The sequence below is a fragment of the Xiphophorus maculatus genome, chromosome 23, assembly GCF_002775205.1.
Source record: "Xiphophorus maculatus strain JP 163 A chromosome 23, X_maculatus-5.0-male, whole genome shotgun sequence".
Taxonomy (NCBI): domain Eukaryota; kingdom Metazoa; phylum Chordata; class Actinopteri; order Cyprinodontiformes; family Poeciliidae; genus Xiphophorus; species Xiphophorus maculatus.
The window spans coordinates 22,367,051-22,380,148 of NC_036465.1; the positions used below are offsets into that span (position 1 = coordinate 22,367,051).

The 13,098-nt window shown below is 40.7% G+C and overlaps 2 protein-coding genes across 4 annotated transcripts; one reads left to right on the forward strand and one right to left on the reverse strand.

Annotated features, from left to right (window-relative positions):
- Positions 1-692: 692 nt before the first annotated feature.
- thg1l (tRNA-histidine guanylyltransferase 1 like) lies at positions 693-8,239 on the reverse strand. 3 transcript variants are annotated; one of them, XM_023328970.1, is made up of 7 exons: positions 8,112-8,239; positions 7,170-7,361; positions 6,906-7,082; positions 6,642-6,811; positions 6,468-6,556; positions 4,898-5,005; positions 693-3,365 (listed from the first exon to the last, which is right to left on the reverse strand). In XM_023328970.1, the coding sequence occupies exons 1-7, from the start codon at positions 8,159-8,161 to the stop codon at positions 3,207-3,209; spliced, it is 945 nt and encodes a 314-aa protein (XP_023184738.1). In that variant the 5' UTR covers positions 8,162-8,239; the 3' UTR covers positions 693-3,206. The 3 variants fall into 3 exon arrangements, with proteins under 3 accessions (XP_023184738.1, XP_005815331.2, XP_023184739.1); XM_005815274.3 differs by lacking the exon at positions 8,112-8,239 and adding an exon at positions 7,680-8,104; XM_023328971.1 differs by lacking the exon at positions 8,112-8,239 and adding an exon at positions 7,588-7,673.
- A 50-nt stretch (positions 8,240-8,289) lies between these two features.
- lsm11 (LSM11, U7 small nuclear RNA associated) lies at positions 8,290-11,399 on the forward strand. The gene is made up of 4 exons (XM_005815275.3): positions 8,290-8,858; positions 9,796-9,935; positions 10,029-10,112; positions 10,955-11,399. Exons 1-4 carry the CDS (start codon positions 8,429-8,431, stop codon positions 11,204-11,206), a joined length of 906 nt encoding a protein of 301 aa, XP_005815332.3. The 5' UTR covers positions 8,290-8,428; the 3' UTR covers positions 11,207-11,399.
- Positions 11,400-13,098: the final 1,699 nt, after the last annotated feature.

Here is a 13,098-nt window from a genome sequence, read left to right on the forward strand (position 1 = left end):
ATTTTGGCAGGCTCGACATCCATATTGCCAAAAAATGCATCCCCTGCTAACTTGGATAAATAAAGAATTAAAGAGGGATTTCACCTTTTCTACATAATCAGAGATGTTCTATGAATTACTGGTATGGGTTTTATATCGATAGGATAATATTTGAAGAACATGGAGAGGCCATGCATATTTTGGCAGGCTAATAATAGGCTTTGCTGTACATGCATCCCCTGCTTACATGGAGAAATAAAGAGTCAAGAGTGAAATTACTTTTTCTATACAATCACACTTGTTTTATGAACTGCTGGTATACATTTTGTATCAGTAGAATTATATTTGTGGAAAATATATAAGGCCTACATATATTGGCAAGGTAATAATTTGCTATGCCAGAAAATGCATCCCTCTGCTAACTTGAAAAAATGAAGAGTTAAGAGGGACTTCACCTTTTCTACGTAATGACACTTATTCTCTGTGCAACTGCTATACGTTTCATATCAACAATAGACAGGGGATACAAATATTGGCAGGCTCAGTCATTAAAATGCATCCCCTCTACATTAATATCCTAGACAGTTAAGCATGATACAAAATGTTCTACATAATGGGCCTCTGTTTTGTAATACTTTAAGCTAATATGATGTTAAAAGAAAAATCGGGAAATTTCAAACCAAATGCGGAGAGCATTTTCTTCAGACACGGACTGAAAAACGTTCGACTCATTTGTCTCAATAAATGTGTAAAAACCGTATTTATTTCAATTAATCTGCGATATAAAACCCATCGTTTTAAGGCTGACATGTTTAAGAAACGTGATATTGTTACGAATATCTTTAAAAGTTTCGTCTTCGGTCATATTTCAGTCCGTTTCCTCATTAAAATGCGAGAGTTTAGAAAGATGCGCGCTCCCGCGACAGGGGATGCAATTCTCGGCAGGCATGCATTTTTGGGCATAACACCGGCCGCCGCTGCGCGCAGTGTGAATGGGATGCTTGGAGAGCAGCAGAGCAGAGAGAGAACATCTCTGTCATTTCCAACCCCTCCCCTCTCACCACGCACGGACATTGATCTGTCGAAAGGCAAACCCAGGATGTGATGAAAGGATGTTCCAGCGAGCAATACTGTGGCAGAGACCAGCACGCAAAGGTACGGCGGGAAAATGTCCACTGTAGGCGTGAAGCGGGCTGAAAATAAAACTAATTACCACAGTTGTCGATTTTTTTTAATGTATTTATTAATATTGAAACGTTGTGGTTAATTATTGGTATTTCAAATGCCGCATTTGGATTCTCATTTCGTTGAAAGGCTGAGTCGGCCAGAGGCATAAGCGAACTATGGCTGCGTTCACACAGCAGGTCCTGATGTTCACTTCTGATTTTTAGTTTTTCGGGAATCCTTTTCGTTTGTTTGTTTTTGCGTGGTGAGTCATATAACTAATTAGAGTTTAGATTTATAACCCCAAAATACAACAGAAAATTGTTTCAGTGATGTGGAACTGGGCTTCTGTTATGTGAAATAAGCCTAAAATCTGTACAGGACAAAGAAAACTAAATGAAAATGTATGATGTAAAGTTGCTTAAATCTACTTATTACAATCTAAATAGAGGAGTATCCTGTTGCCTAACAAGTGCAACATGCTACAAAACTGAATGTGTAAATTAATAAGATAAAGAAAAGCATTTCAATTTTAAACTGAGGTGAACACAATATTGTGGAAATTCTGAATCACAACATTATTATTTTTTAGAGAGATCTCATCATATGAATTGAAAGAGTTAAAAGAATCTTAATTGTAACACAATAAAAAAAAAAAATCAATTACACACAATTACATTGATAACACTTGACTCCCCATACAGGCTATACATTACATCTGCCAAATTGTTTCTATTCTGAGACTACTGTAACACGCTAAATTATTTTATTGTTCATTTATCAAAGTATATATATAATCTGATTACATCAACTAGAGAAATGGAAAAACTGGCTCTAGAGAACAAAGTTTTTTTAAAACAAGATGGAATCAATTTTATTACACTAACCATAGGTTTTTGACAAGTCTGAGCCTTAAAACGTATTTAACTTATTAACATTTTTGACCCCTCACACCTGGTGCAAAGGTAAATGCTGCCAGCACATCTGTCGCCATCCAAGCTTAGAACTAAAAAAAGAAAATAAAAAAGCAAAAAGATGAACTTAAATAGAACCAATCCTCTTTTTTTTTCCACGACAGTAGCGCAAGGGGATTATGGTTAAGCACGGCATATCCATGCCACCTTTAAATAACAGGCTCACTTGTCTCAACATGCTCTAGTTTCTAGGGTTTCCTCTGGTCTATGTGACCATTTGTCCAGTCATTGTCTGCACACACTGAGAGCCACCAGTCACAGCAAATGGGACACACAGCCAGCTCCCGATTTTTTTTTTAATCTCATTAAAGCAAATGATCCTTTTTGACCAAATTAACTTCTGGTGATCAACAAGAAAGTTCACTTCCCGTTGCGTGAGCTACAGTAACAGAATACAGTAGGCTTCAAGCTCCCCAGGCTTCCAGCAGCCGGTCATGCTGGGTCGGCCGCTGGAAGTGTGATATGCCACGCAGCGCATGTCAGAGGGATAGGGTGAATGCAGGGTGTGGGAGGTATTCTTAGCCCTGATGACAGCGCACACCACTGAATCCACTCATGGGTGCCTTGGCTCCAATAAACGGCTATTTTTTCATTTCTACTCCCCCCTCCCTTTTTTCCCCCTCTAGGACTTTTACTAAGATTGTTTTTTTGGGTTTTTTTTTTTACAAAACTCGTCACTTTCTGCGAGATTAACTCCAATTTATAGTTTGCACTGCAAAAGAGCCGTTCCGTCAGAGCGTCATGGTGATGTTAGACATGCAAAACGATCAGGCGTTGGTAGTATTTTGAATGCCATTCATGATATCGCCTGAGGGTATATTTTTAGAGAAGTAACTCTAGGGGGGAAGGAAGGCAAGACATGCATGCCCCTGAATGTCCTCAGTACCAGCTGGTGGTGATGGGAAGAAATTAATGTGAGCATGATTGGACTTTTTGACAGATCGTTATGTACGTGATTTAATAGATTAAAGTAGAAACACAAATCAGCTGTTGGGAGAATAACTGTACTGTGCTTCTTTAGTCTCTGTCTGTGAGAGCCGGCTTTAAATATGCAGCTCAGAGTCGTTTTTCCAAGGAGAGTTGCTGTTGTCAGGTGTCGTCCTGGAGAACGCCTGGGTGTTCCTCCCAGAACTGGTCCCCGATAATGTCACAGTGGTAGGCCTCCACCTTCCTCCTGCTCCGTGTGACAGGAACCTGCTTCTCCTCCTCATTTGGTCGCTTTATGTGCTTGCTAACTGTCTCGTCCCGCTACATGACAGAGAAATGAGACAGAGGTCAGAGACAATCGGGCCTTTACTGGGAGGCTTTCTTATGCTGATTCCAAGCTGAGATGAGTCCTGTTTTCCTTCTGCAACAGGTTTGAGTTCATGTGTCTCCTTTATGACAAAATGTACCTGTTAAATCAGTTTCGCGCTCTAAAAATGTCAACATTCCAGACTTCTCAGTCTTTATTTAGTCAACTTTAAAGTAAAAGTACAACGGTTCAAGGTTAGAGAAGGAAAGATGAGGAACAAACAGTTGGACACACAAGCAGATCTTTTACACTGTGGGCTGGAGATGGAATCATTTGAATATTTATTGCATTTTTATGCTTTTCCTGGCTGCATATGACCTCTAAGATAACAAAAATTGGAAGGAAAGATGAACTGTCTTAAATGGAGGAAGTAGCTTTGACTCCAAGTGATGAAGAATATTCCAATCAAGCGAATAGTCCATATAAGCATATTTCCATAACTTCTGAATTTCACTGAACTTAGACAAAAAAGTGTATCAGAAGCCTTCCTGTTTGTCTTTAGACATTCGAGGGTTAGTCTAGTAACTCACCATAAAAGCTCATTAAGTGGCTGAAGTCGGAAGTGGTTAGCCTGAAAAAAAAAATCTGAATATTTTTTAGGACTGATGTCAGTTTATATTTTGATGTCAGTTTCCTGACAACCACATAAACACAAATAAACATTACCCCAAAATTGATTCTGCAGCTGCACATGAAAGAATAAAATGAATAATCTGAGAATGAATCAGGAAAGATATCTCTTCATAACTTTGTTTTGTCACAAGTTCAACTCTTTGTTAAAAAAAGAGAAATCTATAGATAGCATAGGGATAAACCTTTGATGCTTGCACAATTCTGTATGCATACTATTTGCATCGAGTCTTAATTTTATCTCATCAACCTAAATGTAAACACAAGACTAACCTACTTCCTCTCTAACCATTTCATAAACCTCAGAGCTCTAAACAGTGACAAGGTGGAGTTAATCTGGTCACAGAGTCATATTGTTAAGCTAGTGTTAGCAGTTTAACATAGAAAAAATAATAATAAACATGGATTATCCAAAATAAATATATTTTTAAAAAGATTTCTTAAATCAGTACATAACACATCATTTTTGTTTTTCTAGCAGAATGAACATTAAACACTCCTGTCCATCACAACGTTAGCTACATTGCTTAAAAATCTGAATAAGTGAGAGTCCAGCAAAGCCATTACATAAAAATAAATAAAAACACTGTGTCACTTCTGAATCAAAGAAACGACTGAGACATAGAGGGAATGAAAATAATTGCTCAGCTTGTAGCTTTTGGTAGAAGGAGACAGAGAAAGGAAATTTGAAGGTTTCTGACACGACTTAACTAGGAAAATAGAGAAACTATTAAGATCAGAGTCATAAAGCAGCTTGTGGTTCATATCGAACTGAGCTGGTTGGGCACACGTTTGGGATATCCTCAACAGAGACTTGTGGAAACCGTGCAGACTTAATCACTGCGGAGTATCTTACCTTTTCCCAAATGAGGGTGGTGCCTTTCCGGTGGAGGGCCGATTCGTTGTTATAGTTGATGTCGAATTCTGAGAACAAAATCTCGTTTTTATCTGAAGCTAATGTTCCCTGTTAAAAAAAAACAAAACAGATGTATTAAATTGAGTTCAGCTACTCATACACAGGAAGCAAGAATGGGTGTTCACATTACTGTCTAGCACCACCTGCTGGTTGCATTGTGTCAGGGTGTTTCATTTATTCTAGGAGAGCAACCACTAACACTGAAGTTGCATTTATTACTATAACCAAACCTCTAAGATATTTCAAGATATTAAAAGTGATTTAATATACAGACACTGGGCGTAAGGACAGGTTTTTTTTTAATAAACAATGAAGTTTCTAGATGTTGTTCTCTGGATGACTCCTAATCTGCACTGGAAAATGAAATAAGTTATAAAGAACAGCTGCATCAGTCTCAGACAGCTGCAGCCATTAAAGTCTATTTGTGTCAATTAATAAGCTATGAAGAGTCTGCTGACATCTAAAACATTCTGCGCTTTCCACTACTTAGCCAAATGTTACAAAAATGTCAAACAGTCAGGCAGTAAAGTTGTGGCTTAAAATAGAAACATTCTCTGTGAATGCAAACCAAATAATAATAATAAAAAAAGTTTGGACATATTGCTGCCTTGGAGGATGCATTCCAAAACTACAGACAATTTTGTCAGCGCTTAAAAGAATTACAAAATAATTTAAACAAGATTATGCCAATCCAGCTGATTATAAAACAAAATATGAACATAAAAAGAAGAGCTCAAAGCACATAGAACTATTAGGCTGCCCTAGTTAAAGCTCAGACCTGAATTCAATTTAAGTGGGAAGACTTGAAAGTGGAGCATGAAATATTTTACACAGAACTGGCCAAAAAAAAAGTCAATCTTTATATCATTAAAGATGCTAAATTCATACTTTAAAAGACTTGCAGGTATAATTGCAGCGTTCTTTAAAAGGATGACTATAAATACTATTCAGATGTTAAACTGTGAAAGCTTTGAAAATAGCGCATCGTTTTATTTCCACTTTACATTTACGCACTGCTTTGTGTTGCTCTGCGATACAACAGTTTGATAAATTGCACTGATGTTTGTAGCTGTGAAGTGACAAAATACGAATAAATAAAGTTAAGGGGAATTACAAATTTCACAGGGTGGTTGATAAAAAGAGAAAACAAATAAATAAAAGATATTTTTTATATATAAAAAAATATAATGTAAAAATCTCAATAATTCTTTCATTTGGATTGACTTTTAGATTAATGATGGGATGATAAACCCAAAGTATTTTAAGATATTGTGATCCATTTTGAAGATAAATGCCTTCCTCCTTATAGGCTTGGAGACATTCCAAAAGAAGCATAACTTGGGATACCTGGCAACTAGATACAACATGACAAATGAATTACTAAACTTATAACTGGTTATAAACTATATTATGTATGCTTAATGTACTCAATATTGTTGTTTCTGTCTGAAAATTCATACCATTTCCTCTATACAGAGAAAGTAACCCATCTTCTATGTTTTGCCCTTACCTTTAGTCGATCTTCGGCCTGTGTTGTAGTGAGTCCTCCTTTTTGAATCAATGTCCAAAATACGGTGTTATACAAGTTATTTATATGACCTAGAATATAAGAAACATATATTTGTAGCTGTAAAGTGACAAATATTTGGTGGATAAATCTATCCTGTAGACGGGATGCACTTACAGTCTGCTTGCCTCCAGCTGAGGTAGTCCCTGAGGTTACGGCCGGTGGGATACAAAACCACCCGCCCGTCAAAGCCAGGTGGGTACAAGAGGGGCTGTTCTCCGAAGAACTCCTTCCAGTAGAACACATACGAAGAGGAAAACTGGGAGGCCACATGAGTCAAGAGTTTACTGCAAAACAAGCACGGTGGGAAGAAAGTGAAGCGGAACAGAACCGTCGTGATGTGGAGATTTTTATAGGCATGTCAATGAAAGTGAGCGGTACCTGGCTCGTCTTTTGAACCAGGTGGTGGTTCTTTTAAAAACGAAGCTGAACTCATCACTTTGACCATAGGCGATGGTAATATCCTCCAGCCCCTCCATGACGGAGCGGGCGCTCTTGCTCATCAGCCCCAGAGCCCTGTCATCGTTGGGCTTGGCGAACTGGTGCTGCTCTGCAAACCTGAAACAGATTGTAATGCGACAGAAAAGTGGAAAAACACGTCAATCATTTCAGACTTCAGCGTGAGAGATGACGAAGAAAACTAACCTGTGGAAGTTGCGGCCATCCAGTCGTACGACAATGTAGCAGTTCCTGAGGCAGGTGTCGTCCGTTTCAAAACTGCGGACGTACTCAAACTTGCTTTTTGCCATTGCGCTGGAGCTGGAAAACGGACGCAGAGATGCTGCGGCGGAACAGGAGCTTCCCGCTGCACCAAGTCTTCCTATCAGCATCCAGAGACTGCCGGAAGGGAAAACACACCACAGACGACATTGTTGCCATCAATTAAGGGTTCCGACATGACAACAACGCTATTTGTTATAAATAGATTGATTTGGTTAAATTTACTGTAACATAACTGCGACACAGACTGATATTAGTTATGAATGGCATTAGAGCAGGTAGCAACTTAGCTAATCGTTTATGCGACAATTAAACAAACAGATAAGCTAATAACACAACTGACCCGATAATTTCAGTTTCCTGACACCCAACCAAATTGATTTTACACCTATTTAATAACAGATATACTAAAATACTTATCCCGTGACAACTCACGTTGCTTTGTGTACAGTCCGTCGATCAAATGTGCCGTAACTGCAGTACCACCTCCAGAACTTCCCTCACAAAGGTTCCGAGTTGAACAATATTTGTTTTTTAATCAAACCCAATACGTTACTTGCTGTTCTTTGGAGATATATAGCGGCATATTTTCTTATAACATGCAATGTAGCCTATATCTGGCGGCGACCTGAACGGATTGATATAATGCGAATGGCAATGAAGTTACACAAATGTACGCAAGTGGGTGCGCACCATTTGTCAGCCGCCACAGAAAGCGCTGCGCGGAGAAGAGGGACTTTTCACACAATTTATGCCACTCACTTCACGCTGACGTAATCAGCTATTTTGTTAGAAAATTACGAGAGTTACAATATTTGTTTTTATATCATTTGAAGGATGAAAAATATTTTATTATAAAAATGTTACCCAGGCGAAAAGAACTCCTCCCACGCCGCTTTATCTTCATTTCTACCCATGTCAAGGAACGCAGCCACTGATAATCACGTGTATTAAAGAGCTATGGGATTTGTAGTCCAATTAGAAAGCTTTCTCTTTCTTTTGGACTCGACTCTTGGGAGATAAAACTGGGCTAAATAAATAACATAATATTTAGGGGAAAATACGGCATTATGGCGTCTTTAGGGAAGCAATGAAATACTGAAGTGTACAGAAAAGGATAAACTCGGGACAGCCACAACTTTCCCAGGATCCCTCGCTTTCATGGCGTTCCGCTTGTTTCAAACATGGAGGAGGGCGAAAGAAAAAGTGCGAGGCCGGACAGTAAACACTCTGCGTCAGCATCCTCAGGGCCGGCGGCGGACACAGGAGATGATGAGGCAAATGAACTAAATGTCTGCTCTGAGAAGTTTGACCCGCTGCTGGCCCTGTACTCCGCGGCAGCGCCGCCGCTTCCCTTCCCCAACATCAAGTGCTTCAACAATGTGGCGGAGTACGAGAGCTTCTTGAAGGGCGGCCGGGGCCGAGCAAAGCCAGAGAATGTGGAGAAAAGGCAGCGGAAAGCGATGAAAGGGGTGGCCGACCCGGAGCGCATCGAGAGGCTGAAAAAGCTGATGGTCAACAACCCGGTGTCCGAGGGAGGGGACAGCAGCGGAGCGGCACCGCGGACGAGAAGGAGGCAGAAGCCGCTGAAAAACGTCCTGACGAGGATGCCCTGTAGGTTCTGCTGTCACACTGCTGCTACATAATATCAAAACCAGGATGCGTTCAAGTGCCTTGCAAACAAGGCACGACGCGTCCTCTTTAGCTCTTTAACAGCTCATCACAACCGCTGTGCTTGGTTGGCTGATTTTTGTTTCCCGGTTTTAAACTCGTAGTTAGAATTTCATTCGCAATTTAGTTTCATCAAAAATTCTGAAAAGTGTGGAGTGCACTTTTCTTCAGGTCAATGGTTGCATAAATAAGCTCTTAGCAATTACAAGCCTAAAGATATTTATTTCTCCACCAGCTACACAAATGTAGATACTGTTTGGCCCCTCTCCTCTGTAAAATATTTCAAACTTAGTCCGTTTTGTGAAGTGTATGATTAAAATGTATGTGACGGATTTGTCACCACCCCTACTATATTCGCTGACATTCTGGATATTAACAGTTAGGGATGCACCGATATGAAAACGTAGGCAGATCCTGATATCAATATCACTGATATGGCCAATAACTGATGTTTACCAACATTACATTTATTTTCCTACTTTTAAGATGGCGTAGGAGGACCATCTTGCTGACATTGCTTTTCTGCTTCAGTTAAACACCCCCATAATCTTGTGCTGCATTACTATCACTGTCACATGACCAAATACGTACCAAATAACCAACCACATCTCCTCCATAAACACAAACAGCAACAAGACGAAAATCAATATCGGGTGTTAATACCGCCCCAGTTTTGTTATTGTACTGGAACCAACATGTTAAAAAATGACTTGCGTCAACCAACGTCAATGCCTATATATTGTGCGTCACTATTGGCAGTAAATAAAAGTTGAAACATGAACATCTTGGCTTACCAGAGGAGAAATGTTTCTGCTCTTTACCTGAATTCTTTGCATGATTTATGAGTCGGCTGCATAACCTGCTGCTCACGTGTCTTCAGTGTGTCAGGGCAGTCCTCTGGGGGAGCTGCACCGCTGCGTAGAGGAGAGGATCCGAGTCCGAGTTCACATCAGGACCTTTAAAGGCCTGAGGGGCGTGTGCTCTGGCTTCGTCGTCGTCTTCGACAAGTTCTGGAACATGGTGAGCAGACGCCCCAAAAGTCTTTTCGCTGTACGTTTCATGTCTTCGCACTATATGTTCGTTCAACGCTGGGTTGCTGTGTGTCTTTTTCAGGCCATGGTGGATGTAGATGAGACGTACAGAGAGCCTCTACTTGGAGAGGCGTTGTACCACGAGAAGGCGCTCACCATTTCGCGGGTATCCACTTGATCTTTTTTCTCCTAACTGAAATAACGCTGGCTAAGGTTCAGTCAAAGTGACGCACATTTTGAGGGAGTTGAGCTGCCAATTTTCTATCAATGCAGCCCCGGGGTTTCCATAGTTCAGATGTTACTGAAGAACCACCATCTTGTTTTACAGCTTCTTCTCTTTTTTTTTTTTTACTGAAGAAAAAAAATCAGGGATTTTATTTATAAGCCATATCGCCCAGCCCTAAGTCTTACACATCTGTAATTTTTCAAGGCAGGGGTGTCCAAAGGGCGCCCCGTGGGCCATTAGTGGCCCTTGAGACACGATTTTGTGCGGCCCTAGAACACAGTTAAAAAAATAGATACAACTTTGTGCCAACAGGGCAGGAGCTTGATGCAGGTTTATGACAGATCAAAATTAATCTTTAAAAGGAAAATGTTGGATAATAACACAACGTATCTGCACATCTCCTTTGAGCAGCGTCTAAAGAATATAATCTGAGAAGGTAGGCTTTGCTTCTGTTTAGTCAAAGAAAACAAAAAAGAAAATCAAATATTGATAAACAAGCCCTAACCTTTCAGATCCGGTGAATATTTGCATGCAGTCATACCGTGTAGGTGTTCCCCGTACGGCGATGAATCATTTGAACCCTGCAAATTATCATAATTACACCCACCAGTGACTGTAAACAGGGTCTTTATTTAGAAAGTGTAAATATGTTCAACAACAAAATGACCTGTTAAAGAATGTACTTAGCCTGCGAGTTTGATTTCATAAAACCTTTCGAGAAGTTTCTTGTTAATATTTTGCTTTTATTGTCGAGCATTAATGCCACCCAACTCTTCGTCCAGCTCTTCGAGCAGCTAAGTCTCCAGGAAACCCTGGGGGGCGGCGAGCCAAGGGAAGACCACGACGACGGGGCAGCGGGACCCAAGCCGTCAGAGGACGTCGGAAGCAAACGAGATAAAGGCGTCGTCTCGGTGAAGACCCGGGACTCAGCGGCCCATCAGAAGAAGAAGTACGGGAAGGTGCATACGCGCCACATCAACCAGCTTTTCATCCGCGGTGAAAACGTGATCCTGGTAAACCCACAGCCTCTCTGATTTCTTTTTGATTTCCGTGACTTAACGTGATCGGAGAACAGCTGCGAGTATTGGGTTGTACCGAGCACGTGCGACGTTGCGGGACACTGCAATAGGATTCAGACGAATCGAGCACAAGCTGTTATATCATGTTGATATGATGAGCCAGAGAAATGACCATTTTATTGAGGAATAAAAAGCTTCTGAATTCTGGCTGAAGTTTTTTGCGTGTGGTCTGTGTTATGGTCTTTACCCAGCAGGTGGCAGCATAAACACACCAGAGCCGTCGGTGAAGCTATTGTCATCTGGTAGGAGCTTGTCCCTTTATGTTGCTTTTCCCGTTAGTTTGAACAGGAATGACAGCGCAGTCTCGGCGGACTTCATAAATGCATTATGAATAATTGAGTTTGCGAAGCTCGAGATTGCAGATGGCACTCAAAAGCTGTCATTTGTCTTGACGTCTCAGATTGCTTTTTACTCTTTAATGGGCACATTACCCATAAAAGCACAATTTACTGCATCTCGTGGAAGTTGTAAAGATGTTGCAGTTTCCCCCGTCCGCCCCCCCACCCGCTTTCCTTTTAAATGACAGAGGTTTATTTCGGATGATAAGTGGCACTGAGCGGATGTTTGTCGCGACCGCGTCTGCAGTTCTGCAACTTTTCCTATTTGGGTTTCTCTTTATTTTGTCTGCGGAGATTAATTGACCCTTATTCCGTTTTATTTTCAGTCACAAGTGGGGCACATTCTATCATTAGTTTAGATTTCTGTTCATCTACTGCAGGGGTGCCCAAAGTCGGTCCTCGAGGGCCGGCTTCCTGCACATTTTAGTTCTCTCCCTGGTGGTACCAACAACCTTCTCAGCATGTCGATGTTCTTCTTAGGTCTTCTGATGAGCCATCATTGGATCCCGGTGCGTTAAACCAGGGAGAGAACTAAAACATGCAGGATGCCGGCCCTCGAGGACCGACTTTGGGCACCCCGGATCTACTGTACATATACCGTTACACTTCATGTAATGTATCAGAATATTATTAGTGTAGCCCATTTAACGAGCCTCTCCAGAGAGGGAAAATGGGGTCAATTGTTTAATGCAAGCCGTGTTTGTCACACAAGTGTGCTCAAACAAATCTTGACACAATATAAGAAGGGCACAGCGCTGATTGTAAAATGACCCAAAATTAGATTGTACTATCTGTGTCCTCTACGTTACACCAGAGAAATCAGGTCGTCCTTCTCGCTACAAGAAACTGGAGTATTTAAACATTTTTTTTTAGATTGAAGCTTTAAGTGGTGTTTCTTCTCTAACTGCATCAATCTTCCACGTACGGTAATTACACTCAAACTTTTTCCACTTTATGTTATCGTAGACATATTTGTGCAATTCTGTATAATGGAGCTCAACTGTCCAATGAAAGAAGACTGAGGGACACGGCAGGGAGAAAGTTGTGGAGAAGTTCAAAAGAGCTCCAGGGTATAAAACGGTATCTGTTATCTGAAAAGGGAAACTGCAAAGCTGACAGGATGTGTCAGAGAAGCAGCCAATATGCTCATAATTCAAGTGTGAAAATCTGTTGACAGAACAACCAATAGTCAGCATTCCATAAAGCTGCCCTTTGTGGACGAGTAGCGAGAAAGCAACTGTTAAACTGCATACATATGGAAGAGGTTACTCTGGTCAGGTTAAACTAAAATTCAACTTTTTGGCCAAAATTGTCAAACTTTAGCAATCACAACACTATTGTGATTGCTGCGCCTTACTCAGAGCACACCCTCCTCCAAGACAGAACAATGTGTTGGATTTTGCGCTTTGTTTCGGTGGCTTGCATTAGCAATATATACAGAAAACATTTGTCTCCATTTTCTGCATTCAAACACAAAAACACGTGTTCACAAAAGCCACTGTCTGCTGA